Source organism: Halichoerus grypus, chromosome 6 (assembly GCF_964656455.1).
Source record: "Halichoerus grypus chromosome 6, mHalGry1.hap1.1, whole genome shotgun sequence".
NCBI lineage: Eukaryota > Metazoa > Chordata > Mammalia > Carnivora > Phocidae > Halichoerus > Halichoerus grypus.
The window spans coordinates 78,788,872-78,815,462 of NC_135717.1; the positions used below are offsets into that span (position 1 = coordinate 78,788,872).

Consider the following 26,591-nt stretch of genomic DNA (forward strand, 5'->3'; position numbering starts at 1 on the left):
AGTTGAGGTTCTAGAACATTATTTCCTGATTCTATATTGCAAGTAATTAATACTTGTTTTGCTGTCTAAGACTGATTGGATTTGCTTCACCTAGGGAAATGATCAAAGAAGGTAATACCAAGAGCTTTAATATTTTGTTAGTTCATTTTCAGTGAATTAATCTTGGGTATTTCTTCTTCTTAGGAATGTAATAAACCTCGAGAGGCCTTTGGATTTGAACAAGCTGTACGAGAGTATACACTTCAGAGCTTTGGAGAGATGGCAGATAATTTTAAGTCTGATTACTTCAATATGCCAGTTCATGTGAGTATCTGTCATTTAGGTCAGTTTGGGAGGTATGAAGATTTATCTGAGTCTAAAGCTTTTGGTTTGCTTTCATCATTTTGTGGAAAACAGGGACACATGAAAAAGATGATAGAATATTAAAGATTGAGGGGCCTGGTATCTGTTTCTATATCTTTCACTCGCTAATGTGGCAGTCTGTACTCTTCTGTTGAGAAATCTGCTTTGATCTTTGAATTGTTTATTAGCCTTGCGTGAGTAATCTTTTATAGAAAAGCATGAAGTATGTGGCAGTTGTTCTTTTTGTTTAGTTATTTGTAATATGAAGTTTGCTGCTTTTCCTAGGGGATCTTGGGCTTTTAAAATCCCTATCCAAAAAATTTGCCAGACCTGTTAAAATGCAGCCTTGAATTTTTGCATTTCCTTTTTCCTCCTTGATGTGCTTGCCAGGTCATCTGTACATTTCTTAGCTGGGAAATAGCTTACACAAAAAGGCAGTGCAAGTTTATTATGTTTTTCTAAACATCTAGTTTGTCTTTAGCTTTTCCCTAGCCTTAGTGGGAAAAGCTTAGTGGACCCTGGTCTTTTCAGCTCTGGAAATAAGATTTTTTCATTTTATCATGGGTTTGTGTTTACTTGACCTGCATATTATGTTTTAGAAGTTAATGGTTATAGTGAGTTAGTAATTTGTAATCTTTGTTTTCCCTGTATAGATGGTTCCTACAGAACTAGTAGAAAAGGAATTCTGGCGGCTGGTGAGCAGCATTGAAGAAGATGTTATTGTAGAGTATGGAGCTGATATCTCCTCAAAAGACTTTGGAAGTGGATTTCCTGTAAAGGATGGTCGGAGAAAGATGCTGCCAGAAGAAGAGGTGCAGAGCAGATAGTAGTACTTGAAACTTACTCCAAGTTGATTTAGCCTTTGCTTAGTAGAAAGCTACCTTTCTCTAATCTAATCTTAAGGGTTTACTTTCATTTAAAATATTAAATATATAGGATTTGGATGTTATAATTTTCAGTTTTAAAAACAATATATTCAAAGTGTCTTTAAAAAATTTAACTTTAGGACAACCCTTTTGGGTCACCTCCTTCTTTGGGAGCTTTGTACTATCACTCAAACTTTGCTTTTAAAAAAAAATTTTTTAAAAATTTAACTTTGCATTTTAAAACCAATTTAATTAGTTTAAAACTATTATTCCAGTTAAAAGAATTTTGCCTAGCTCTTTCTGTTTGAGAATCTAGAAGGTGATTTAAGAATTTTTTTAAAAAATTACATTTCGTTGATAGGTCCAAAATTAAGTTTCTTTCAATAACTGAGCAGGTAGGTTTTCAAATATGTTTAAACTGTAACATACAATGAAGTCCTGTCACATTGGAGATGGCCTCTATTTACCATGCTGAATTAAGATGATCATTCATTTCTTTTTCTCATTATTTTGGTCCTTTTTACTTTTTCTTTTCCTCTATAATTGGCAATGATTAAGAGTTTTATTTCCTATTAAAAGAGTTACACATGAGGGAGCCTGGGTGGCTCAGTTGGTTAAGCATCTGCCAGGGTCCTGGGATCAAGTCCTGCATCGGGCCTCTCTACCGTGCTCGTGATCTCTCTCTCTTATGCTCTCTCACACTCTCTTTCTCTCAAATAAATAAATAAAATCTTTAAAAAAAAAAGAATTACACATGGTTAAAAACAGAGAAAAGGGTTACATAGTGTGATAGGATATACAGTTAAAAGTATAGCCAGCCACTCCAGTTCTGTTAAGGTAACTGTTTGTAAGGTATAACTTTTTCCATTCTTTTAATTTGAAGTTGTTTGTATCTTAGGATGTAAAGTATGTCTTTTGTAGGCAGCATATGATTGGATTTGCTTTTTTAAAATCTCGTCTGAGGGTTGCCTTTTGATTGGAGTTATTTAGTCCATTTACATTTAATATTATTGATATCGTTGATTTATGTCTGCCGTTTTGTGATTTTGTATGTCTCGTATGTTTTGTTCCTCCAGCTCTCCTTTGTGGCCTTTTTTTGGTGTTAAACAGATATTTTTCGTAATACCATTTTAATTTTTCCAGATTTTTTTGTTTGGCTGTATACTTTTTAGTTACTTAGTGGTTCTAAGAATTATAATATGCATCTTTTTTTTAAATGGGTTTATTGACAGTGTACATCTCTGTGCAGCCTACTTCATGTTAATATTGACTTAATTCTGGTGACTGTAACAACTTTGAAACAGTGTCTATTTATTTCCTGCTGTCTTTTTTGTCTATTGTTATATATTGTATTTACATGTTGTATAATTACAGCAACACAGCAATATAATTATTACTTTAAACCATTTTACTTTTAAAAAACATTAAGAGAAAAGAAAAAAATACACATATACCCTGTTACACATTTACTCACAAATTTATCATTTCTGATGCTCTTCATTTATTCCTGTGGGATCCGAGTTACCTTTTGGGTTCGTTTCTTTGACCCTGGAGGACTGCTTTTATCTGTAGTGTGGATCTCCTAAGCAATGAATTCTTTCAGTCTTTGCTTATTTGGGAATGTTTTTTATTCAGCCTTCGTTTAGTCTTTCAACAGTAAATGCTGCTCAATTTTTTTTTTCCTTTTGTTGATTTCTAGTGCCTCGAAATGGTTGTTTTGGTAATTTTGTCCAGATTTATCTTTGTTTTCTATGGAGGAATTGCCCAACCTCTTCGTATTACCACTGCTGGAAATTCTTTACGACTAAAAGTCTCCCTTCTGGGGCATCTGGCATCTGGGTGGCTCATTCGGTGAAGTTAAGCGTCTGCCTTTGGCTCAGGTCATGATCTTGGGGTCCTGGGATTGAGCCTTGCGTCGGGCTCCGTGCTCAGCTCCCTCTCCCTCTGCCCTTCCCCCACCCCACTGCTTGCACTCTCTCTCTCTCTCAAATAATTAATTAAAAAATCTTAAAAAAAAAAAAGTCTCCCTCCTACCCAAATCTCTAATGTGACAGAGGAAGACCCTATTTTATTTTCTAGTGCATCCTTCCAGATATAGTATATCTATGCAAACATTTATACATCACACATACAGAATTACATACTCTTTTTTATTTACTTGTTTTTTTTATTTTTTAAAGACTTATTTATTTAGCGCACGGAGAGGGAAGGGACAGAGGGAGAGAATCTCAAGCAGACTGCCTGCTGTGCATGGAGCCTGATGGGGGGCTCCATCTCACAACTCTGAGATCATGACCTGAGCTGAAATCAAGAGTTGGACACTTAACTGTGGCACCCAGGTGTCCCTTACATATTCCTTTTAAACAGAAATGGAATATACTACTTACATGGTCTGTACCTGACTTACCTTTTTTGTTTTTTGTTTTTGAGTCCCTTCAGGCCCTATCCAGTCCCATCCTAATTCCTTATAGCATTACCTACCCAGTTTATTCACAGTACCATCTCACTGTGTATTATTCCAACCAATATCTGAGCACTTAATGTGTGCGGAGTGAAATTTTCATTTTGTTTTGTTTTTATGATCAAAAGTTGTGAATGTCTTTTGGGTTTTTTATTATTTTAGCCTTGTTAATTGACTTTTTTCTTTCTGTGAAGGTGGAGTACAGGTTACGATAATCAGGTTAGGATAATATAGATTAGAGAATACGTATTGGGTTTTACTAAGGGAGAAAGAATGATTACAATAGATGGTGAACATAAATTATATAGGGATGGTTTGTTCAGTATCACTGAATTAAATCTGGTTTGTATAAGTATAAAGAGATGCATCAATCTGAGTTTCCTTATACCCTTCCATTGCCAAATGGTAGGCAATTATTGAATTATTGGGAAGAGATTTCATTATATAGCTCTTGCCTTTTTCTGAATTTTATTTGTTTTGAATTTTTTTTTTTTTAAGATTTTATTTATTTGACAGAGAGAGACATAGTGAGAGAGGGAACACAAGCAGGGGGAGTGGCAGGGGGAAGCAGGCCTCCTGCAGAGCAGGGAGCCCAACACGGGGCTCAATCCCAGGACCCTGGGATCATGACCTGAGCCGAAGGCAGACGCTTAACGACTGAGCCACCCAGGCACCCCTCTGTTTTGAATTTTTAAGTTGTTCTTGAATGGGTATTTATATCTTCTAATCTTAGAGACAAGGTCATAGAGTTTTTAAAGATTATTTTCAGTGTCGGGCACCTGGGTGGCTCAGATGGTTAAGCGTCTGCCTTCGGCTCAGGTCATGATTCCGGGTTCCTGGGATCGAGTCCCGCATCGGGCTCTCTGCTCCTTGGGAGCCTGCTTCTCCCTCTGCATCTCTCTCTGTCTCTCATGAATAAATAAATAAAATCTTTAAAAAAAAAAAAAAAAAAAAGATCATTTTCAGTGTCAAACCTAGAGTGACAATATTAATAATATAAATAATCCTCCATGTTTGAGTTTTGAATGAATATTCATTTACCTACTTCTGCTTTTGCTCAGTTCACCTTCTTGTAAGGATGTGGAGAAATGCTGGGTTGTAACAAACCATAGTATGCAGAGACAGGTGATACAGCCTTTTTTCCTAGACTGGGTCATGGATTTGTTCTTCATTTTCTAAGCAATAATGTTTTTCTCAGGATACTGTTTTTGTGTTGTAAGATGGAATGAGAGAATCTGTTTATTACAAAGGGATTTTAAGGACTAATTAGACAATGTGTATAAAACTTTCAGACTTTTTAGGGGTGCCTGGGTGACTCATTCAGTTGAGCAGCTAAATCTTGGTTTCAGCTTGGGTCATGATCTCTGGGTGGTGAGATCAAGTCGCGAGTTGGGCTCTGCGCCCAGCGGGGGAGTCGGCTTCAGGATTCTCTCTCTTCCCCCCCCCGCCATATTCTCTTTCTCTCTCAAATAAATCTTTAAAAAAAAAAAGCCTTCAGACTTTTTAATATATTTATATCAGTTCATTACTCCTCTCTGAAAGTTACTGTATTAGAATAGCAGGTAACTGCTAGCTTTTCACCAGGAGTTGTACATTTATGTTGAACTTCTTTATGGGTTAGCTCTTGATATCTGATAGCATATTTCTCTGGTATCGTAGTTAACTGGAAAAGTCCTTCCGAAGTTAATGTATTTGTCATATGAATACAGTGTGCTCTACCAACAGGGCTTCTGAGAAATAAAAAGAGGCATAGGACTTGAAACCTTGGGAACATTTTTTTTTTCTTCTTGTCTTTGCTCCATATTAAATCCTTGACTAAATCCTGTTAATTCACTTTTCATTATTTTTCTATAGGATTGCCTTATTTTTCATACCCACTGCTACCATCCTTGTCTAGGTCCTATCACATCATGTTGGGATGCTTGCCATGGTCTTACATAATGACCACTTGTGGTGGGAGTCCCTAAGACCATCTCCAGGTTAAGTGATTTTTCTGGGAGGGCTCATGGCTATGATTTATTATAGTGAAAGAATGCAAAGCAAAATCAGCAAAGGGAAAAGATCCATGGTCCAAGTCCAGAGAAAACCAAGTAGAAGCTTCCAAGAGTCCTCTCCCAGTGGAGTTACACAGGATGCATTAGTATCAAATTGACAATATGTATGAAGTATTGCCTACCAGGGAAGCTCATTAGAGACTTAGTGCTCAGGGTTTTTACTGGAGGCTGGTGACATAGGCATCCTCTCCTTAACACATACTAAAATCCCAGACTCCCAGAAGGAAAGCAAGTGTATATAAACCACATTGTACATCCTAGGCATTGTGAATCACTCTGTATTAGTGTAGGGAACTGTTGATCATGTTAAGTTTGCATATACCAGCTGACAGAACTTTGAGCAGACTTTTTGCAATCTTAGGCCTGTTATGTTAACCATTTTCTTATTGCTTTTCTCTGTAGTCTTTTTTATATATTGGTTTATTTAAAACTTTAAGGTTGAAAGGTCTTTGGGAGTTCAGTATGCAATTCTGTCTACTTTTGTTTATGTTTGAAGTTTTTCATAATCAAAAGTTTAAAAATACTTAACATACTGTGTTTATATTATTCCATTTTTCAAATTCTGTTTTATATCCCTTCTGAGTATAGGATCAAATCCAAGCTTCTTAGTTTGAAATGTAAGATTAAAGGTCCAAGATTCTTCTTTTCTAATCTTATTTCCTGTATTTCTGAGTGTGACTATTCTGCTCTTCACCTTCACCAGACAGAACAGTATATTTTTGGTCTCTCTGTTATTTACTGTCAAAGGTTATCTCTTTTTTCCAAGCTGTACTGGGGTTCTTCCTTTTCTATGAAGTTTTGTTAATGATGCAAACCCATCCTGAAGAACTAAAGAAATTGCTCTTTTATCTGTATTTGGAGGTTAATATATACAGCTTTGTCTTTTTCTTTTTTTTTTAAAGATTTTATTTATTTATTTGACAGAGAGAGACAGCGAGAGAGGGAACACAAGCAGCGGGAGTGGGAGAGGGAGAAGCAGACTCCCTGCTGAGCAGTGAGCCCGATGCGGGGCTCAATCCCAGGTCCCTGGGATCATGACCTGAGCCGAAGGCAGACGCTTAACGACTGAGCCACCCAGGCGCCCCCCCCCCTTTTTTTTAAGATTTTATTTATTCATTTGAGAGAGAGAGAAAGCAGGAGACAGAGCACAGGCAGGGCAAGGGGCAGAGGGAGAGGAAGAAGTAGACCCCCAGCTGAGCAGGGGCCCAGGACCCTGAGATCATGACCTGAGCTGAAGGCAGACGCTTAACCAACTGAACCATTCAGGCCTTGTCTTGAAACTTTTTGTATGTAGGCCTTATCTCTTCAACTGGTTCATTATGTTTTCAGACAACCAGCTGACCAACTAAAAAACATATTGAGTAGTAATTTTTGAAAGTCTTTTGGTGCTCCTGGGCAGCTCAGTTGGTTAAGTGTCTGACTTCGGATCAGGTCATGATCTCAGGGTCCTGGGATTGAGCCCTGAGTCAGGCTCTGTGTTCCGCTGGGAGTCTGCTTCTCCTTCTGCCCCTTCCCCCGCTCATGAGCACTCTCTCTCGCTCTTTCTCTCAAATAATAAAATCTTAAAATATAAAACAACTGAAAGTGTTTTTTATTTTTTATTTTTATTTTTTTAAAAAAGATTTTATGTATTTATTTGAGAGAGAGAGAAAGTGAAAGAGCACAAGCAGGGGGAGAGGCAGAGGGAGAAGGAGACGCAGACTCCCTGCTGAGCAGGGAGCCTGATGCGGGGCTCAATCCCAGGACCCCGAGATCATGACCTAAGCTGAAGGCAGACACTTAACTGACTGAGCCACCCAGGCACCCCTGAAAGCCTTATTTTTAAAAAGCCTATTGAGGGTATGAATCATGTCTTTATTTCTTAATGGAATTCTTAACTTAAACCTGTGCTGGACTTTCCTATTCTATCCTCTGCGACTCTTAATCACACATAGAGTTTTCATTTTTTTTGTGCTACATTATGGACGATACTTTCAAATCTGAGTTCTAGTTGACATATTCTCTCTTCAGCTTTGTCATTGGCTGTTAAACCCCTTACTTTGCAGGTTTTATTTTTTAAACTCTGTATTACAGAAAGTTTCAAATGTGTAAAAGTATACATAATAAGGAATTTCCCTCCTTCCCTCAGTACCTGGCATCCAGGTTCAGCAGTTACCAACCTCCTAATAGAAGGCAGTTGGATTCTTTTATCTGTTTCTGCATTCAGTCTGTTGTCAGTCTGTTGTGATGTCACATATCCTGTATCCTCTGGAAAACTCACACTATTTTACTGCAAGAACGAGAGTAAAAAAGGCAAATAACATCTTACAGTTATTATGAAAATAGTTTGACTTTGCAGATTCCCTGAAATAGTCTTAGGTTCCCTAGACCCCACTTTGAGAACTGCTCTTCAGAAGGATGATAAGCACTTTAAGGCTTTTCTTCATATGGCTTCAGGGGTAGGTTTTTGAAACTTGGTGTCTGGTCCTTATAGCCAGTTAGAAACCTCAGTGAAAACTCAGACAATAGTTTTCATTCTGCCTTTCCTTCCTTTCTTTGTTTCTGGAAACTGGAAATTGTTTTTTCTTTTGAGTTCATCTATGCAACAGATGTTTTTATTATTATAATTTATCTAATATTTCTAGATGTGTTTGTAGTGAGGGTGGTAGTGGTGACTTTCTGCATCATCTTAGTCTTTGGTGTTGACATAAATGCAGGATTATGTGTCTTATTATTTTTTGTTACCATAGTATCTGACACCGTTCTGTAAATACAGTGGTAAACATTTTGGGAAGTTACACTACTGAGGGTAAAATAGAAATATAATACCTATTAAAATGAGTCTCACATTATTTTACTAGTAAGCTAGGGAGGGGTAGTGTAAAAATGCTTATATGCTTCAGAATAAACCAGAGGTATCTGAAATAATTAAAAGGGAAATCTGAATACCACTTAGACAGGAGATGAGATTAAATAGGTATATGAGTTATGTGTTGCAAAGAGCACAGATGGACTAGATTATTTTAAATACTATATACAATTTTTACTTGTTTTTTTAAGACTCCCTTGAAATTTCTATTGGGCACTTGTCATTTCTGATCTTGCATTTACATCTTTTTTTTTCTTGATAGGAATATGCGCTTTCTGGTTGGAATTTGAATAATATGCCTGTCCTAGAGCAGTCTGTTCTTGCACATATTAATGTAGACATCTCTGGTATGAAAGTGCCATGGCTCTATGTAGGAATGTGTTTCTCTTCTTTCTGCTGGCACATTGAAGATCATTGGAGTTATTCCATCAACTACTTACACTGGTATGTATGATCTTTGTTACGTGCTTAGGAACCTTTTAAAGGTATAATGATACTAGGTGATATATTAGCAAGAACTGAATTTAAAAGTATTTCCTTCCCAAAGTAGGATAATATATTGAGAAGTATAGAAGGTCCTAAGGGTATATACATCTCAGACACCTTCCCTTTTAAAGTATGTGCATGCAACATGCAGCGGAGCCTGGAGTTTTAGACCAAATGATACTTAATTTGGTATACATGAAAATTACTTTGATATATCTTTTGATATGCAAGGTAGGATTTTAAAGGATGTATAATTTTAAAAAGTATATATAATTAAGATCTGACTAAGCCTTTAGGATTGGAAATTATTAAATGATTTTTTTCTTTTTAATAACATTTTCCCTAAAAATGCCTGTTACATGCATATTCATTAAATTCTTTGGCTGAATTTTTTTGTGTCTCCCCCACAGCTTTTATTTACTTGCCCAGTTCCTTGTCCATTATTATATCATCAATTAAATGATATTTTTCTCCATTTGGATGATACTACTCAAATCACACTATGTAGTACTGGAAAACTATAGTGATTTTATTTCTCTGCTTCATCACTGTGCTGTGTAATACTAGCTACATGTGGTTATTTAAATTAGTTAAGATTAAGTAAAATTAAAAATGTACTTCCCCAGTTACGGGAAACATTTCAAGTACTTTATGGTCACTGGTGACTAGGGCCCTATGTCTTGGCCAGCACAGACATAGAACATTCTCATTGTTGCAGTAAGTTCTGTTGGAGACAGCAGTGGATTGTATGTGGATTAGGAAATTCAGCTATTTTATAAATAGCATGACTCACTAAATCCGTTTCCTAGGAGTACAACTTAGTATCATAAATGAACTCTAGTCCACTAAAGTCTAGTGCATTAATGATGCCAAGTTTTTGGTCCTTAAGATTTGTAGATAGAACTCTTTTCAAGGTTTCAACAATTTCTACCCTTGCCTTAGTTTTTTGGATAGTAAAATCCAACTTAATGAAGTTATGAAAAGGTATTCTACAGAGTGTTGACTTCAACTTTGAGCATTGTGGGGATAATTGGAATGTCCAGTAGACTTGGGAAACAAGGTAGTATGTCAGTATCCTTTGGAATGATGCTTATTTTTCATATAGTGTCTTTCCTTTTTGAAGAAACTATTTAGTGATCCACCTTAAAGAGTTCATGCGCTTTGAATTGCATTAATTGAATTAATTAAATTATTGATTTAGAATTGAATTAATTCTAATAGTAGTGATAAGTATGTATTTACGTATTTATATACTTTGCCTTACCTCCTATTATGAACAGATTTATGAGTTGTTTTGCCAAGATTCAGGGTATATAGTCTGTGACCATGGAACAAGATAAAATTAATTATAGTTTAGAGGATTCAAATGAGAGACCCTGGCCTCATTGGTACCATGTTCACCTAGCTAAACAGTTATTTCTTTTTGCTAGGGGGGAGCCAAAGACATGGTATGGTGTGCCATCTCATGCTGCCGAACAGCTGGAGGAGGTGATGAGGGAGCTGGCTCCTGAGTTATTTGAATCCCAGCCTGATCTCCTGCATCAGTTAGTCACCATCATGAACCCCAATGTACTGATGGAGCATGGTGTGCCTGTGAGTCTTATTGTGTCTCCTTTTAGTATTTTTATTTTAAGGTTATGTTAGCTTTTCATTAGAAACACAACATATCTTTTGTTTTATAACTGGAAGCAAAAGATTATTTCATCTTCTAGCCAAATTAGAATTTATATTCTGAAGGGAACAGCATTTCTTTGGTAAGAAAGAGGTGTTTTAAAGTATTAATCGTACTTTATGTATAGCTACCTATTAAAATAGCCTTCTGTTTTCAGTAAACCATTATATCCTGGTTTTGACAAAAATCTTATATTCTTTATTATCTAGTGTATATAATAATACTCCGTATTATTTATTATCTGTATTATCTTTGTTTAACCAGAGTGTAAGTATTTTAAGTGATAGTTGTAGTAACTAATACTTATCCTTTGGAGATCATATTTCATTAAAGATTTCACAGCTTTCTTTTTATATGCGATAATGAAATACTATGAATACCTTTTTTACTTTTTTTTAGAATATTTTATTTATTTATTTTAGAGAGAGAGTGAGAGCACACAAGCATGAACGGGGGGAGGGGCAGAGGTAGAGGGAGAGAGAGAATCTCAGGCAGACTCTGCGCTGAGCATGGAACCTGATGTGGGGCTGGATCTCACGATCCTGAGATCATGACCTCAGCCGAAATCAAGAGTCGGATGCTTAACTGACTGAGTCACCCAGGCACCCAGTGTTAGTTTGTCTTTAAAGATTTTATTTATTTATTTGGGAGAGAGAGAGAGCGCGTGCCCTGACGCACATGTCCACCGAGCCAGGCGGAGGCGCAGAGTGAGAAGCTGACTCCCCACTGAGCAGGGAGCCCAATGTAGGGCTCAGTCCCAGAACCCTGGGAACATGACCTGAGCTGAAAGCAGAGTGAATTCATACTAGAATCTGGAATTTTTCTAAAGACACATAGTATTGGGGTGGCTGGGTGGCATGCACACACTCTCTCTAAAATAAGTAAAGACGTAATATTATAAAAATAAGTGGGATCCAGGAAAACTGATTTTGGGGATATCTCCATATAACATATGATCTAATTAATTCCAAAAAATTATGTAAGAGTAGGAGGAAATTCCATTCTTTAATGTTACCGACAACACGAGGATAAAAGGAATAAAAGAAAAAGTCTCTTAATTGTAAAAATTTTATCAAGTTTCAGAAACTAGTAGCCTGGTGAGAGTAACGTTTTCTCTTTGAGAATTTGTCTGCTACTTCTTGTTGTGAATTACTGTATTTTGTTATCATTGACTATTTTAAGAAGGAAAGAGTTCAGGCTGCTTCTTAAACCCTGATACTATTTTCTGGTATGTGTAGGTGAATGCTTTACTGTTTTTAATTTTAGAAAATGCTTCTGAAAGTGACTGATAAAATCTCTTCCTCTTTTTTGTTGTTTTTATTTTGTTTTGTTTTGTATCCCTGTTCCCACTTTGCATTTAGGTGTACAGGACCAATCAGTGTGCTGGCGAGTTTGTTGTGACATTTCCTCGTGCCTATCATTCTGGATTTAACCAGGGCTACAACTTTGCTGAAGCTGTGAACTTCTGTACTGCTGACTGGGTCTGTTCTATAGCAAGTAGCTGTTGTACGTCTACTAACACTCCCAGAAAATGCGTCTTAGTGGCCATATTTACTTAGCTGGGGAGGGGAGGATTCATGAATATTTCAGTAGAGACTGGAATGGCTATTGTAATTTAGAAAGTTCGGTTAGAGTTTCCATTACAGTTTTTATTTGGAAGATTTTATAGTTCTTTACTTCTCATCCATTCATTCTTTTCCTCATTCTGTTTGAATTTTAAATGAGCACTCAATAGTTTTTAAATCTTTCTTTTCTGAGAGACTGTCGTTCCTCTAGTCTTTGCTTTCTCTGAGCAACTTAAGGATTTTATAATGACAACTAGATCTTTTTTTTTTTTTTTTGACAACCAGATCTTTTTAAGAATTAATTTTACCCATATTTTCAAATATCTAACTCAGATTTTTATTTTAAAATATCCCTTTATTACTTTCCTTCTTATAGACAATTAGATGATTTTATTCTTCCTATCGTTTTATGTTTTTTTGTATTTCTTTTAAGAAACTTATTTTAAAGAGTAACTATAGTATTGAGATCTCTATGGGATATACTTTTGTTTAAATGATAATGCCAGGGGTGCTTGGGTGGCTCAGTCGGTTAAGCATCTGACTCAGCTCAGGTCATGATCCCGGAGTCCTGGGATCAAGTCCTGCATTGGGCTCCCTGCTCAGCAGGGAGTCTGCTTCTCCCTCTCCCTTTACCCCTCCCCCCTGCTCACGCTTTCTCGCTTGCTCTCTCTCAAATAAATAAAATCTTTTAAAAAATAAAGTAAATGATAATGCCAGTGATTGCTATTTTGCTTTTTTGTATGAGGTAGATATCAAAAAGTAACTAGTTATGATTATGTCATGTTGGGAAAAGACTGCAAATTTATGATACATTCTTTGACTTTATTTTTCTTTTAGTGATGCTCTATTTTTGGTCTCCTCTCAACATTTGGGGAGATATTTATTTATTTATCTATCTATATATCTATTTATCGATTGATTGAGAGAGAGAGCACCCAGAGGAGAGAGAGAATTTTATCAGGTTCCACGCTGAGCACAGAGCCTGACACGTGGCTTGATCTCATTGAGGTCAGGACCCTGAGATCACAACCTGAGCAAAATCAAGAGATGCCAACCGACTGAGCCACCCAAACGCCCCAAGGGGGAGATATTTTTAGTAGTACTGGGTCTTATGTTTTCTTTTTTTTTTTTTTTTTTAAAAGATTTTATTTATTTATTTGACAGAGACAGACACAGCGAGAGAGGGAACACAAGCAGGGGGAGTGGGAAAGGGAGAAGCAGGCTTCCCGCGGAGCAGGGAGCCCGATGCGGGGCTCGATCCCAGGACCCCGGGATCATGACCTGAGCCGAAGGCAGACGCTTAACGACTGAGCCACCCAGGCGCCCCTGGGTCTTATGTTTTCTATAGGCACATTAATATATTAAATTTCATGATTCATGATTTCACGATTTTTGTTTCCTTGGTTAATGAATGACATGATGAGTAACCTTATTTGATCTAGTAATTTAAAACATTATTAGGCTTAGGAAGCAGTATGAGCAAGACTGAGCTTAAGACTTTCCCTTGGGTTTGAGGTCTATTTTTTAAAATTCAACTAACATTTATTAGAATTTATGATTTACTTCTTGTCTAGATGTAGGGTAGGAAATAGAGATAATTCAGAAATGAATTAGAGATGGTTTCTGCCTATAATGTGTTCACTATTGTTGATGTGTGGCCTTGGGCAGCTCTTTTAATTTCACTGAGCCTAAGTTTTTTACCTTGTATATGAAGATACTAAGATACGCTTAATAACCTCAGACAAGTGAGATGATATATGTAGAAGTCCTTGAAACTCTTTAGAAGAAGGGTGTGATAGAAATGAAGAGTTATAGCAGCTTTAGATTTAGAATATAGTGATGGTACTAAGTTTTATAAGCCACAATGGATAATCAGTTCTATTTTATATGGCTTGTTTACAGATTGTAATAATTAAGATCGGCATATTTTCTTGCCATTGTTAATAAGCTATATGAAAAATGTTTAACAAGTAAATATTTATGAATTAGGAAATGAAAGAGTATATTGTTAATAGACAAAATAATCCCTGATCATAAGTTCAGTATCATTATTTTCTTTGGAAAGATTGTTTCTTTAAAAGAGTATGTAGGGGCGCCTGGGTGGCTCAGTCAGTTAAGGATCCGACTCTTGATCTCGGCTCAGGTCATGATCCTCAGGGTCATGAGTTCAAGCCCCGCATTGGGTTCCACACTGGGCGTGGAGCCTACTTAAAAAAAAAAAGGAAGTATGGGAATACTGCTTGATTTAGAGATAGTCTTATATTCTCAAAATGTGATTCCTGTGATTGTTTTCTGCCTTTCTCAAAATAGAGGTGAATTCTTAAAGGTTATAAAGGTCCATTTTCTTATTTTTTCTCTGTTATATCATAGTTTTCAAATATAAACTAAAACTCCCATTTAAATTACCCAAGTTTTTCCACTGGACAGGAGGATAGAAGTTGGGGAAAGAGAGAGAGAGAGGAGGGAGGAGGGATGGAAGAAGTGTGTGTGTATATATGTCTGTGTGTTTGTGTACAGGCATACCTTGTTGTATTGCACTTTGCTTTATTGTACTCCACACATACTGCATTTTTTGCAAATTGAGGGCTTGTGGCCACCCTGTGTCAAGACAGCAAGTCTGTTGGCACCATTTTTCCAATAGCATTTATTCATTTCATGTCTCTGTGTCACATTTTGTGAATTCTGGCAATATTTCATACTTTTTCATTATTATTTGTTATGGTGATCTGTGATTAGTAATTATGACTTGTTGAAAGCTCTGGTGATGGTTAGCATTTTTTAGCAAGAAAGTATTTTTGAATTAAGTTGTGTACATTGTTTTTTTTAGACATAATGCTATTGCACACTAAATAGACTAGTATAATGTAAACATAACTTTTATATGCACTGGAAAACCAAATCATTCATTTTACTCACTTTATTGTGATACTTTATTTACGGTGGTCTGGAACTGAACCCACAGTATCTCCAAGGTATGCCTATATAGTATAACTAGTATCATAATTTGGCTTAAAGCTTGATGGGTAAAGAATTTTCAGAATTTATCTTAAAGGGTGTATCTGATGATTTATGAAAAGTGATCATCTAGTGACTTGTTTATTCACTTAGGAAGAATAAAGTGTATAATCTCATGATTTCACTTGGATTCTCTTTAGGCCAGACTGATGTTTTTAAAAGAGTTTCTAGATGCTAAAATGTAAATCATCTTTTGCTTTGGTTCTTATAATAGAAGTCAGTTAATGTGAATTGCTGAAGTAGTACTTTTTTCCTCCTCTTTTCTTTCTTTTTCTTTTTTTTTTTTTTAACTTTTAATAACATCTCTGCTTTTTGGTCTGACGAAACCTCCATGCTGAATATGTCCACTTAACCCTTTATTACCTAAATGTTTTTTCTTCTTTCTTTAAAGGCAGCTTATGTTAAAGTGGTCTAAAAGAGTTTGCTGCTTCATTTAAATATCAAGGAACTTGTACTTCTTGTTGTACATAATGAGTAGAAAATCAATAGCTTAGGCTAGAAGCTTAGCATCTCAAAATTATGGAAATTTTCTGTGGGAAGGCCTTTGAAATTCCTACTGGGCCATAAAGATTTAATATTTACAGTTCCTCTTATGTTCAAATGGAGTTGGATATTCTGCCTTTTTTATAATAAAACAGGATCTGTAGGCTAAATAGTGGTTTTGTTCTGGAAGATGTTATCAGCAAGTAATTTAATTTGACAATCTTGTTTACAGTTGCCCATTGGACGTCAGTGTGTCAATCATTACCGACGGCTGAGGCGCCATTGTGTCTTTTCACATGAAGAACTCATTTTCAAGATGGCAGCAGATCCAGAATGCTTAGACGTGGGGCTGGCTGCCATGGTGTGCAAAGAATTGACTCTCATGACTGAAGAAGAGACAAGATTAAGGGAGTCTGTTGTACAAATGGTGAGTTTGTGGAGCACATTTTCTGTATTTGATACTGCTCATGGAATATACTAAAAATTGAACTTGTAGAAAGAATCCATTTTCATCTTTGATTCCTTTAGAAGTTGAATACAAAAATCACAAGTTTGGAGGTGTGTGTGTGTGTGTTTAAAGATTTATTTATTTTAGAGACAGAGAGTAAGCGCACAATGGGGAGGGGCAGAGGGAGAGGGAGAAAGAATCTCAAGTACACTCTGCTGCTGAGCCACGGGGCTTATCTCACGAGATCAAGTCCTGAGCCGAAATCAAGAGTTGGGCACTTAACCAACTGCACCACCCAGGCACCCTGGAGAAGGTATATTTTTATACTTGCTATTTTGGGTTCTACAAATTGAAAAGTTTTAGGAATCTTTATGTCACTTCTAGATTTTAAAAAATGGAATCCTGTCATGTAGAATTTCTTACGTATATATTTTTTTAAGCCTTCTACATACAGTATTATTTCTTTAAATGAGAAAGTTCAAATCCTTTTCTCTGAGCTTTGAAATTGAATAAAAGTTGTGTTTCTGTGATTCCAGCTGTCAGAGTGCATTGATCTGGTGGTTTGGTTTTATTTTTTTCCTCTTTCTAAGTAATTTAATGAGTAGGAAGTACTGAATAACCAAGTGTTGGGATTTTTTTTTCCTTTTTTTCCCCCCAGTTTGGAAGCCAGTTGGATTTCTGGTGGAGTTCTTTATAATGGTGGTGGCTGGGCAGTGGGGTGGCCATACCCTCCCCACAAGTGTTGGGATTTTGAATGCTTAGAATAAACTAAACCTTTGTAACAATCAAGATAATGAACATATCACCTTCAGATTTTTCTTATGCCCCTTTATGATCATTCCCTTTTGTCCCATTCCCCCTCTTCACTACTCTTACTCCACCCCCTTCCAGGAAAACACCAATCTGCTTTCTTTAGTGTGCCTTTTAAAAAAGTGTATTATTTAAATTGAGTCATACAGTTTATAGTTTTTGTTTAGTTTCTTTCACTTAACATAATAGTGTTTGAGATTCATTTATGTTATTCCATGTATTAATTGTTTATTCTTTTTAATTGCCAAGTATCATTTATTGTATGGACCACAGTTTATCTCTTCATTTAAGAATGGACATTTTAATTTTTTTAACTTTTGCCTGTTACAAATTAAACTGCTGTGAACATTTCTGAACAAATTTCTATGTTGACATATACTTTCATTGCTCTTGGATAAATACTAGGACTGGAATGGCTGGGTCATAGGACATGTGTGTGTTTAATTTCTTCTGAAAACTGCCAAACTGTATTCCAAAACAGTTTTTTTGTTTTTTTGTTTTTGTAAGATTTTATTTATTTATTTGAGAGAGAGCACATGAGAGGGGGGAGGGTCAGAGGGAGAAGCAGACTCCCTGCCCAGTAGGGAGCCCGATGCGGGACTCGATCCAGGGACTCCAGGATCATGACCTGAGCCGAAGGCAGTCGCTTAACCAACTGAGCCACCCAGGCGACCTCCAAAACAGTTTTTATAGTTCTGTGAGGAATATGAGAGTTGCACTTGTCCTGCAATCTCACTGACATTTGGAATTTTAACTTTACTTTTTTTTTTCTTTTTAAAGATTTTATTCACTTATTGGACAGAGAGAGTGAGTGAGCGAGAGAGAGTGCACAAGCTGGGGGAGAGACAGAGGGAAAGAAGCAGACTCCCTGCTGAACAGGGAGCCCAATGCAGGACTCGATCCCAGGACCCCGGAATCGTGACCTGAGCCGAAGGCAGACATTTAACCAACTGAGCCACTCAGGCTTCCCCAACTTTAGATATTCTGATAGGTTTGTCGTAGTAGTTCATCATGGCTTTAATTTTAATGACTAATGATGTTGAGTACCTTCTAGGTGCTTATTTGCTGTCTCTATATCTTTGAGGGAAGATTCTGTTCAAATCTTTTGCCCAACTTTTAAAACTTGGGTTGTTACTGAATTTTGAAAGTTCTATATATAGTCTAGATACAGATTCTTTACCAGATAGGTGATTTGGAAGTATTTTCTTCCAGTCTGTGGCTTGTCTTTTCCTTTTCTTAATAGTATTGTTTTGAAGAACAGGAGTTTCTTTGGTTTATCAGTTTTTTCTTTTATGGATTTTATGGCTTTTGGCATAGCCAAAAGGCTGTATCTAAGAAATCTTTGCTTAACTCAAGATCACAAAGATTTTCTCCTATGTTTTCCAGAAATTTTTTAGTTTTAGCTCATACATTTATGTGTATGGTCTATTTCAAGTTAATTTTTGTATGTGGAATGAGTTATGGATCAAAGTTTATTTTCTTGCATATGTCACTTACGATTTCACGCCCACTTATGAGAATACTAATTTGAGATCTCCTGTTTTGGCTTAATAACCAAGTAACCAAGAATAACCAGAACAATTGGTAGGTTGAGAAGGCACTTTATTTTTTGACATATCCCAAGGTGGTAGAATGTAACAGAAGCCTTGTTTCCTCTCAATAAAATCAGAATTCTTGAAAACAGCATTTTCAGTTAGAAAAGTTTATATAATCACAAAATTAAGGACTTTGTTTCTATTTTGAAAGAATTTCAAATAATGGGCTCTCTCTATACATATTAAGTTAGATTTGAAGAGTTTTAAGAAAATGAATATAAGCTGAAGAAAACTATTGTAGTGGATAGCAATTTGGATCTGAAAAGTAAAAGAGAAATCGATTTCACCACTCTTTTTATGGGCATAAATGGGGAAAAAGATCTTTAAACAAAAGCCATCTATAGATATATAAAGCTATATAAAGCTGTGTAAAGCTATACATATTACAAATGATGTAAGTATTATTATAAGCTAATTATTTTTAAGAATTTATGTTAACTTGGAAATAAGAATTTTTACTAAATAGTCAGATTTCTTTTTCTAGTTTGAATTACCTGTGATAAGAAACAAGAAGGGCGCCTGGGTGGTTCTGTCAGTTAGGTGTCTGCCTTCAGTTCAGGTCATGATCTCAGGGTTCTGGGATTAAGCCCCGCGGCAGGCTCCCTGCTAAGTGGGGAGTCTGCTTCTCCCTCTCCCTCTGTCCCTCTGCCCCGCTCATGCTCTTTCTCTCTCAAATAAATAAATAAAATCTTAAGAACAAGATACAAGTGAATCTTGTTTTCGTTTTTTAAAAAAATTTTTTTGAGGTAAGTGTATGACTGATATAGTTAATATTCTCATGTTATACCTATATTCTTAAAAGTTTTCTTGATTGTTTGCTTATTTTTTATTAGCCTTTTGTATTTTATTTTTATTTTTATTTATTGTTATTTTTTTTAAAGATTTTATTTATTTATTTATTTATTTATTTGACAGAGACACAGCGAGAGAGGGAACACAAGCAGAGGGAGTGGGAGAGGGAGAAGCAGGCTTCCCGCGGAGCGGGGAGCCCGATGTGGGGCTCGATCCCAGGACCTTGGGACCATGACCTGAGCCGAAGGCAGACGCTTAACGACTGAGCCACCCAGGCGCCCCTATTATTATTTTTAAAGATTTTTTTAAATTTATTTGACAGAGAGACAGCGAGAGAGGGAACACAAGCAGGGGGAGTGGGAGAGGGAGAAGCAGGCTTCCCACTGAGCAGGGAGCCCAACTCGGGGCTCGATCCCAGGACCCTGGGATCATGACTTGAGCCAACGAAGGCAGACGCTTAACAACTGAGCCACCCAGGTGCCCCAGTTATTATTTTTTAAATAAAACTGTCTTTTTAGGGGCGCCTGGGTGGCTCAGATGGTTAAGCGTCTGCCTTCGGCTCAGGTCATGATCCCAGGGTCCTGGGATCGAGCCCCACATCAGGCTCCCTGCTCGGCAGGGAGCCTGCTTCTCCCTCTCCTTCTCCTGCTCCCCCTGCTTGTGCTCTCTTGTTCTCTCTGTCAAATAAATAAAATCTTAAAAAAAAAAAAAAGACTGTCTTTTTTGAGTAGTTGAAAGTTCACAGCAAAATGAGGGAAAGGGTAGGGTACAGAGATTTCCCATATATCTTACATCCCCACACATGCAATGCCTTCTACATTATCAACATCTCCTACCAGAGTGGTACCTTTGTTAAAGTTGATAAACTGCATTGACACATCATAATCACCCAAAGTCCATAGTTTATATTATGGTTCACCCTTGGTGTATATTCTATGTGTTTGGATGAATATATAATGACATGTATCCATCATTATAGTATCATACAGAGTATTTTCACTTCACTAAAATTTCACTGTTTCACCTATTCATCTCTACCCCCCCCCCCTTCCACTGGCAAATACTGATCTTTTTACTATCTCTGTAGTTTTGCCTTTATGTCATATGGTTGAAATCATATAGTATGTAGTCTTTTCAGATTGCCTTTCATTTTTTCATGTGACTGTCCAGTTGTTCCAGCATGATTTATTGAAAAGACTATCTTTGCTCCATTGTGTTGCCTTCTTTGTGAAAGATCAGTTGACTGTATTTATGTGAGTCTGTTTCTACATCCTCTCTTGTGTCCCATTGATTGATTTGTCTATTCTTTTGTAATACCACATAGTCTTCATTACTACTATAGCTTTATAGTGTTTTAAAATTTTTATTTATTTTTTTATTTGATATAGTTGACACACAGTTTAGTTTCAGGTGTACAGTTTATAGTAAGTCTTGAAGTCAGATAGTGTTAGTCTTCTGACTTTGTTCTTCTGCAATATTGAGCTATTATGAGTCTTTTACCTTTCCATATAAACTTTAGAATACTTTGTCGATATCCATAAAATAACTTGCTGGGATTTTGATTTTGATTGTACTGGATTTATAGATTAAGTTGGGAAAAACTGACATCTTGACAACACTGAACATGGAACACCTCTGTCCATGAACATGGAACTCCTCTCCATTTATTTAGCTCTTCTTTGAATTTGTTCATAGGAGTTCTGTAGTTTTCTTTCTTATACATGTTTTGTTAGAAACCTAAGTATTTCATTTTTGGAGGGTGCTAATATAAATAGTAATTTGTTTTTAATTTCAAAATCCACTTGTTTATTACTGGCATATAGAAAAGAAATTGAATTGTATACTAACCTTGTATCCTGTGCTATTATTGCTTATTAGTTCCAGGAGTGTTTTTGTCAGTTCTTTCAGATTTTCTTCATGGATGATCTTATGATCCATGAACAAAGATGGTTTGGTTTCTTCCTTCCCAATCTGTATCCTTTTTATTTCCTGTTCTTGTCTTATTGTATTAGCTAGGCCTTCCTGTTGAAAAGGAGTGGTGGCCACGAATATTCTCGCTGTTCTGATTTTGTAATAATCAGGGCAGGCTAACATTTGCTATATTAAGACCATGCATGTGTCCCCAGGCCTAGTGCTTTCCCTAGGTGTGGTTTTATCAATGCTGGTGATAAACCAAGTCTGATTATATGATGTATCATATATGGGAAATGCCTATGACTTGGTATCTGATTATCCTTGAGAAATGACAGCAAAGCTAGTGTCACAACTTTTGAAGATAGCCATTGCTAATTTGATGATTACCAGTTGCGATTAAATGAATTGTAAAACTAACAAAAAAAAAAAAAAAAAGAAAAGGAGTGGTGGGAGGGGACATTGTTGTCTTGTACCTACCTGATCATAGTAGAAAAATTTGTCAGGAATGGGTGTCAAATGCTTTTTCTGCATTTATTGATAGAATCATCTGGCAGGGTTTGAGAGGATTGACTCCAATTTTGAAAGAAGTTCTAATTGTTGCATACTTGGGATAAATCCCACTTGATTTTGTCATGTAATTCTTATTATATATTGTTGGATTCAACTTGCTAATTTTATTGAAGATTTTTGCACCTATGTTCATGAGAGATATTGGCCTGTAGTGGTTTTTGGTAGCAGGGTAATGTTGGCCTCGTAGAATGAGTTAAGTGTTTCTTGTGCTTCTGTCCTCTGAAAGAGATTGTAGAGAATTGGTATAATTTCTTCCATAAATGTTTGGTAGAATTCACCAATGAACCCATTTGGGTCTGGTGCTTTTTGTTTTGGAAGGTTCTTAATTATTGATTTGATTTCCTCAATAGAAGTATAGAGCTATTCAGATTGTGTGTGTGTGTGTGTGTGTGTATGTGTGTGTGTGTGTGAATTTTGACAGGTTGTCTTTCCAGGAATTGGTCCATTTCACCTGGTCATGAAAGTTGTGGGCATAGAGTTGTTTATAGAGTTGTTTATAGTATTCTTGCATTATACTTTCAATATCCATGGGATCTTTAGTGATGTCTCCTTTTTCATTTCTGATTTTAGTAATTTGTGTCTTTTTTCTTTTTTTTTAGTTAGCTCAGCTAGAGGCTTATCAATATCATTGAACTTTTCTTAGGACCAGCTTTTGGTTTTATTGATTTTTCTCTATTGATTTCCTTTTTTTAATTTTACTGATTTCTGCTCTAATTCCTTTTTTTAAAAAAATTTTTATTTATTTTTTAAAAGATTTTATTTTTTTATTTGACAGAGAGAGAGCAAGCACAAGCAAGGGGAGTGGGAGAGGGAAAACCAGGCTTCCCGCCGAGCAGAGAGCCCAGTGGGGGGCTCGATCCCAGGACCCTGGGACCATGACCCAAGCCAAAGGCAGACGCTTAACGACTGAGCCACCCAGGCACCCCTCTCTTTTTTTAAAAAAGATTTTATGTATTTATTTTATTTATTTTTTTTAAGATTTTATTTACTTATTCATGAGAGACAGAGAGAGGCAGAGGCAGAGGGAGAAGCAGGTTTCCCAATGAGCAGGGACCCCGATGTGGGACTCGATCCCAGGACCCCAGGATCATGACCTGAGCCAAAGGCAGACGCTTAACCGACTGAGCCACCCAGGTGCCCTATTTATTTATTTTAGAGAGAGCGAGCGAGCAAGCAGAGGGAGGGGCAGAGGGAGAGGGAGAGAGAGAATCTCAAGCAGACTATGCACTGAGCATGGAGCCCAATGCAGGGCTTGATCTCATGACCCTGAGGTCATGACCTGAGCCAGTATCAGGAGTTGGATGCTTAACCAACTGAGCCACCAGGCACTGTGCCCCTCTTCTGCTTTCTTTGGATTTAATTTGGTCTTCTTTGTCTAGTTTCCTAAAGTGGAAACTTAGGTTATTCATTTTATATATGTTTATTTGAAATGGAATTCCTTATTCACATAAGAGTCACATTCCAGTAGAATGTGACTCTTGATTTTGGGGTTGTGAATTCGAGCCCCATGTTGGGTGTAGAGATTACTTAAAAATAAAATTAAAAAAAAAAAAAAAAGGAATTCCTTTCCCATTGCTTGGTGTCTGTCTTTTGAAGCTTGTAATTTAAGCATAGGTACACTTCATTTTAATGTGCCTTTGCTTTATTGTGCTTCGTAAATATTGTGTTTTTTACAAATTGAAGGTTTGTGGCAACCTTGCATTGAGCAGGTTTATTAGCCCCATTTTTCCAACAGTATTTGCTCACTTTGTGTCTCTGTGTCACATTTGGTAATTCTCACAATATTTTAAACTTTTTATTTCGTTTATTTATTTTGTTCATTTTTCATTGTCATATAATATACAGTGTTATAGGGACGCCTGGGTGGCTCAGTCGGTTAAGCGTCTGCCTTCGGCTCAGGTCATGATCCCAGGGTCCTGGGATCGAGTCCCGCATCGGGCTCCCTGCTCAGTGGGGAGTCTGCTTCTCCCTCTTCCTCTCCCCCTGCCTGTACTTGCTCTGTTTCTCTCTCTGACAGATAAATAAAATCTTTAAAAATTATATATGTATACATATATATATATACATATATATATATATACAGTGTTATATTAGTTTCAGGTGTACAATATAGTGATTCAGCAATTCTGTACATTACTCATTGCTCATCACAATAAGTGTACTCTTAATCCCCTTCACCTGTTTCACCCATTCCCCCCCCACCTCCCTTCTGGTAACCACCAGTTTATTCTCTGTATTTAATAGAATCTGGGGCATCTGGCTGGCTCAGTTGGTGACGCTTCATCTCAGGGTCATGAGTTTGAGCCCCATGTTGGGTGTAAAGCTTACTTAGAAAAAGAAAGTGGAATCCTCTAATAGAGTCTTGGGGTTTTTTTTGTTTGTTTGTTTTTTCTTTGTTTTGTTTCTTAAATTCCACATATGAGTGAAATCAGATGGTATTTGTCTTTCTCTGACTGATTTATATTACTTAGCATTATATCTTCTAGGTCCATCCATATTGTTGCAGATGGCAAGTTTTCATTCTTTTTTATGGATGAGTAATATTCCACTGTATATATATCACATCTTCTTTATCCATTCAACTTGAGTTGCTTCCATAATTTGGCTATTGTAAATAATGCTGTAATAAACATAGGGGTGCATATATCTTTTCAAATTAGTGTTTTCGTGTTCTTTGGGTAAATACCCAGTAGTGCAATTACTAGATCATGTGGTGATTCTATCTTTATTTTTTGAGGAACCTCCATATGTTTTCCACAATGGCTGCACCAGTTTTCCTTCCCACTAACAGTGCATGAGGGTTCCTTTTTCTCCACATCCTTGCCAACACTTGTTTCTTGCGTTTTTTATTTTAATCATTCTGATAGGTGTGGGATGATATCTCATTGTGGTTTTGATTTGCATTTCTCTGATGAGTGATGTTGAGCATCTTTTCATGTGTCTCTTTGCCATCTGTATGTCTTTGGAGAAATGTCTGTTTATGTCTTCTGCCCTTTGTTTTTTGTTTTGTTTTGTTTTAAATACGCTTGAACTCACGACCCTGAGATCAAGACCTGAGCTGAGATCAAGAGTCAGACGCTTAACCGACTGAGCCACCCAGGCACCCCTGCCCAATTTTTAATGGATCAGACTTTTTCACTATTATATTTGGTATGGTCATTTTGATGAGTGATCTTTGATGTTACCGTTGTCATTTTTTTGGGTGCCACAACCTGTGCTTATGTAACAGTGAACTTAGTAGGTAAATGTTGTGTATATTCTGCCTGCTCTACCAACTGGCTGTTTCCTTGTGTCTCTTTGTCTGATTGTCAGTCTTCTTTGTTCTTTGAGACACAACAATATTGAAATTAGGCCAATTAATAACCCTACAATGTCCTTTTAAGTTCAAGCAGAAGGAAGAGTCACATGTCTGTTACTTCAGATCAGAAACTAGAAATGATTAAGCTTAGTGAGGAAGGCATGTGGAAAGACTAGATGGGTCAAAAGCTAGGCTTCTTGTGCCAAAGAGTTAGCCAGGTTGCAAATGCAAAGGAAAAGTTCTTGAAGGAAATTAAAAGTACTACTCTAGTGAACGCATGAACAATAAGAAACTAAAAGAGCCTTATTGCTGATATGGTGAAAGTTCTAGTGATATAGATAAAAGATGGAACCAGCCACAACATTTTCTTATGCCAAGGCCTAATCCATAGCAAGGCCCTAACTCTTCAGTTTTATGTAGGCTGAGAGTGGTAAGGAAGCTGCAGAGGTTTGAAGCTAACAGACGTTGGTTCATGAGGTTTAAGGAAAGAAGTCCTCTCCGTACTACAAAAATTCAAGGTGAAGCAGCAAGTGCTGATGTAGAAGCTGCAGCAGGTTATCCAGAAGATCTAGCTAAAATCGTCAGTGAAGGTAGCTACACTAAGTACAGATTTTCATTGTAGATGAAACCGTCTTCTGTTGGAAGAAGATGCCATCTAGGACTTTTGTAGCTAGAGAGAAGTTAATGCCTTGCTTCAAAGTTTCAAAGGAGAGGCTGACTCTCTTGTTAGGGGCTAATACAGCTGATGACTTTAAGTTGAAGCCAGTGCTCATTTACCATTCTGGAAATCAGGGTCCTTAAGAATTATGCTAAATCTACTCTATATTCTATAACTGGAACAACAAAGCCTGGATGACAGCACATCTGTTTACAAATGGTTTGGACCTACTCTGCAGAGAAAAAGATCCTTTCAAAATATGACTGCTTGTTAGCAATGCACCTGGTCACCTCAGAGCTCTGATGGAGATGTCCAACAAAATGAATGTTGTTTTCATGCGGCAAACAACATCTGTTCCACAGGGGCTCCTGGGTGGTTCAGTCGTTAAGCGTCTGCTTTCGGCTCAGGTCATGATCCCAGGGTCCTGGGATCAAGCCCTGCATCGGGCTCTCTGCTCCGTGGGAAGCCTGCTTCTCTCCCACTCCCCCTGCTTGTGTTCCCTCTCTCGCTGTGTGTCTCTGTCAAATAAATAAAATCTTTAAAAAAAAAAAAAAAAAAGAACATCTGTTCCGCAGCCCGCGGATCAAGGAGTCATTCGACTTTCAAGTCTTAACTAGTTAAGAACTATATTTTGTAAGGCTATAGCTGCCATGGATAGTGATTCTTCTGATGGATCTAGGCAGAGTAAATTGAAAACTTTCCGGAAAAAAGGTA

The 26,591-nt window shown here is 36.9% G+C and overlaps 1 protein-coding gene and 1 non-coding gene across 2 annotated transcripts in view; both read left to right on the forward strand.

The window, feature by feature from the left end:
- The window catches only part of KDM5A (lysine demethylase 5A), a 93,011-nt gene that overhangs the window by 24,405 nt on the left and 42,015 nt on the right, over positions 1 to 26,591 (forward strand). Inside the window, exons 9-14 of the mRNA XM_036092409.2 lie at positions 184 to 303; positions 996 to 1,154; positions 8,834 to 9,015; positions 10,488 to 10,650; positions 12,091 to 12,210; positions 16,025 to 16,219. Coding sequence (XP_035948302.1) covers positions 184 to 303; positions 996 to 1,154; positions 8,834 to 9,015; positions 10,488 to 10,650; positions 12,091 to 12,210; positions 16,025 to 16,219 — 939 coding nt within the window. The remainder of the gene's footprint in view (positions 1 to 183; positions 304 to 995; positions 1,155 to 8,833; positions 9,016 to 10,487; positions 10,651 to 12,090; positions 12,211 to 16,024; positions 16,220 to 26,591) is intronic.
- Positions 21,480 to 21,610, forward strand: LOC118535847 (small nucleolar RNA SNORA72). The gene has a single exon (XR_004917375.1). It is a non-coding gene; the product is annotated as a small nucleolar RNA SNORA72 (small nucleolar RNA).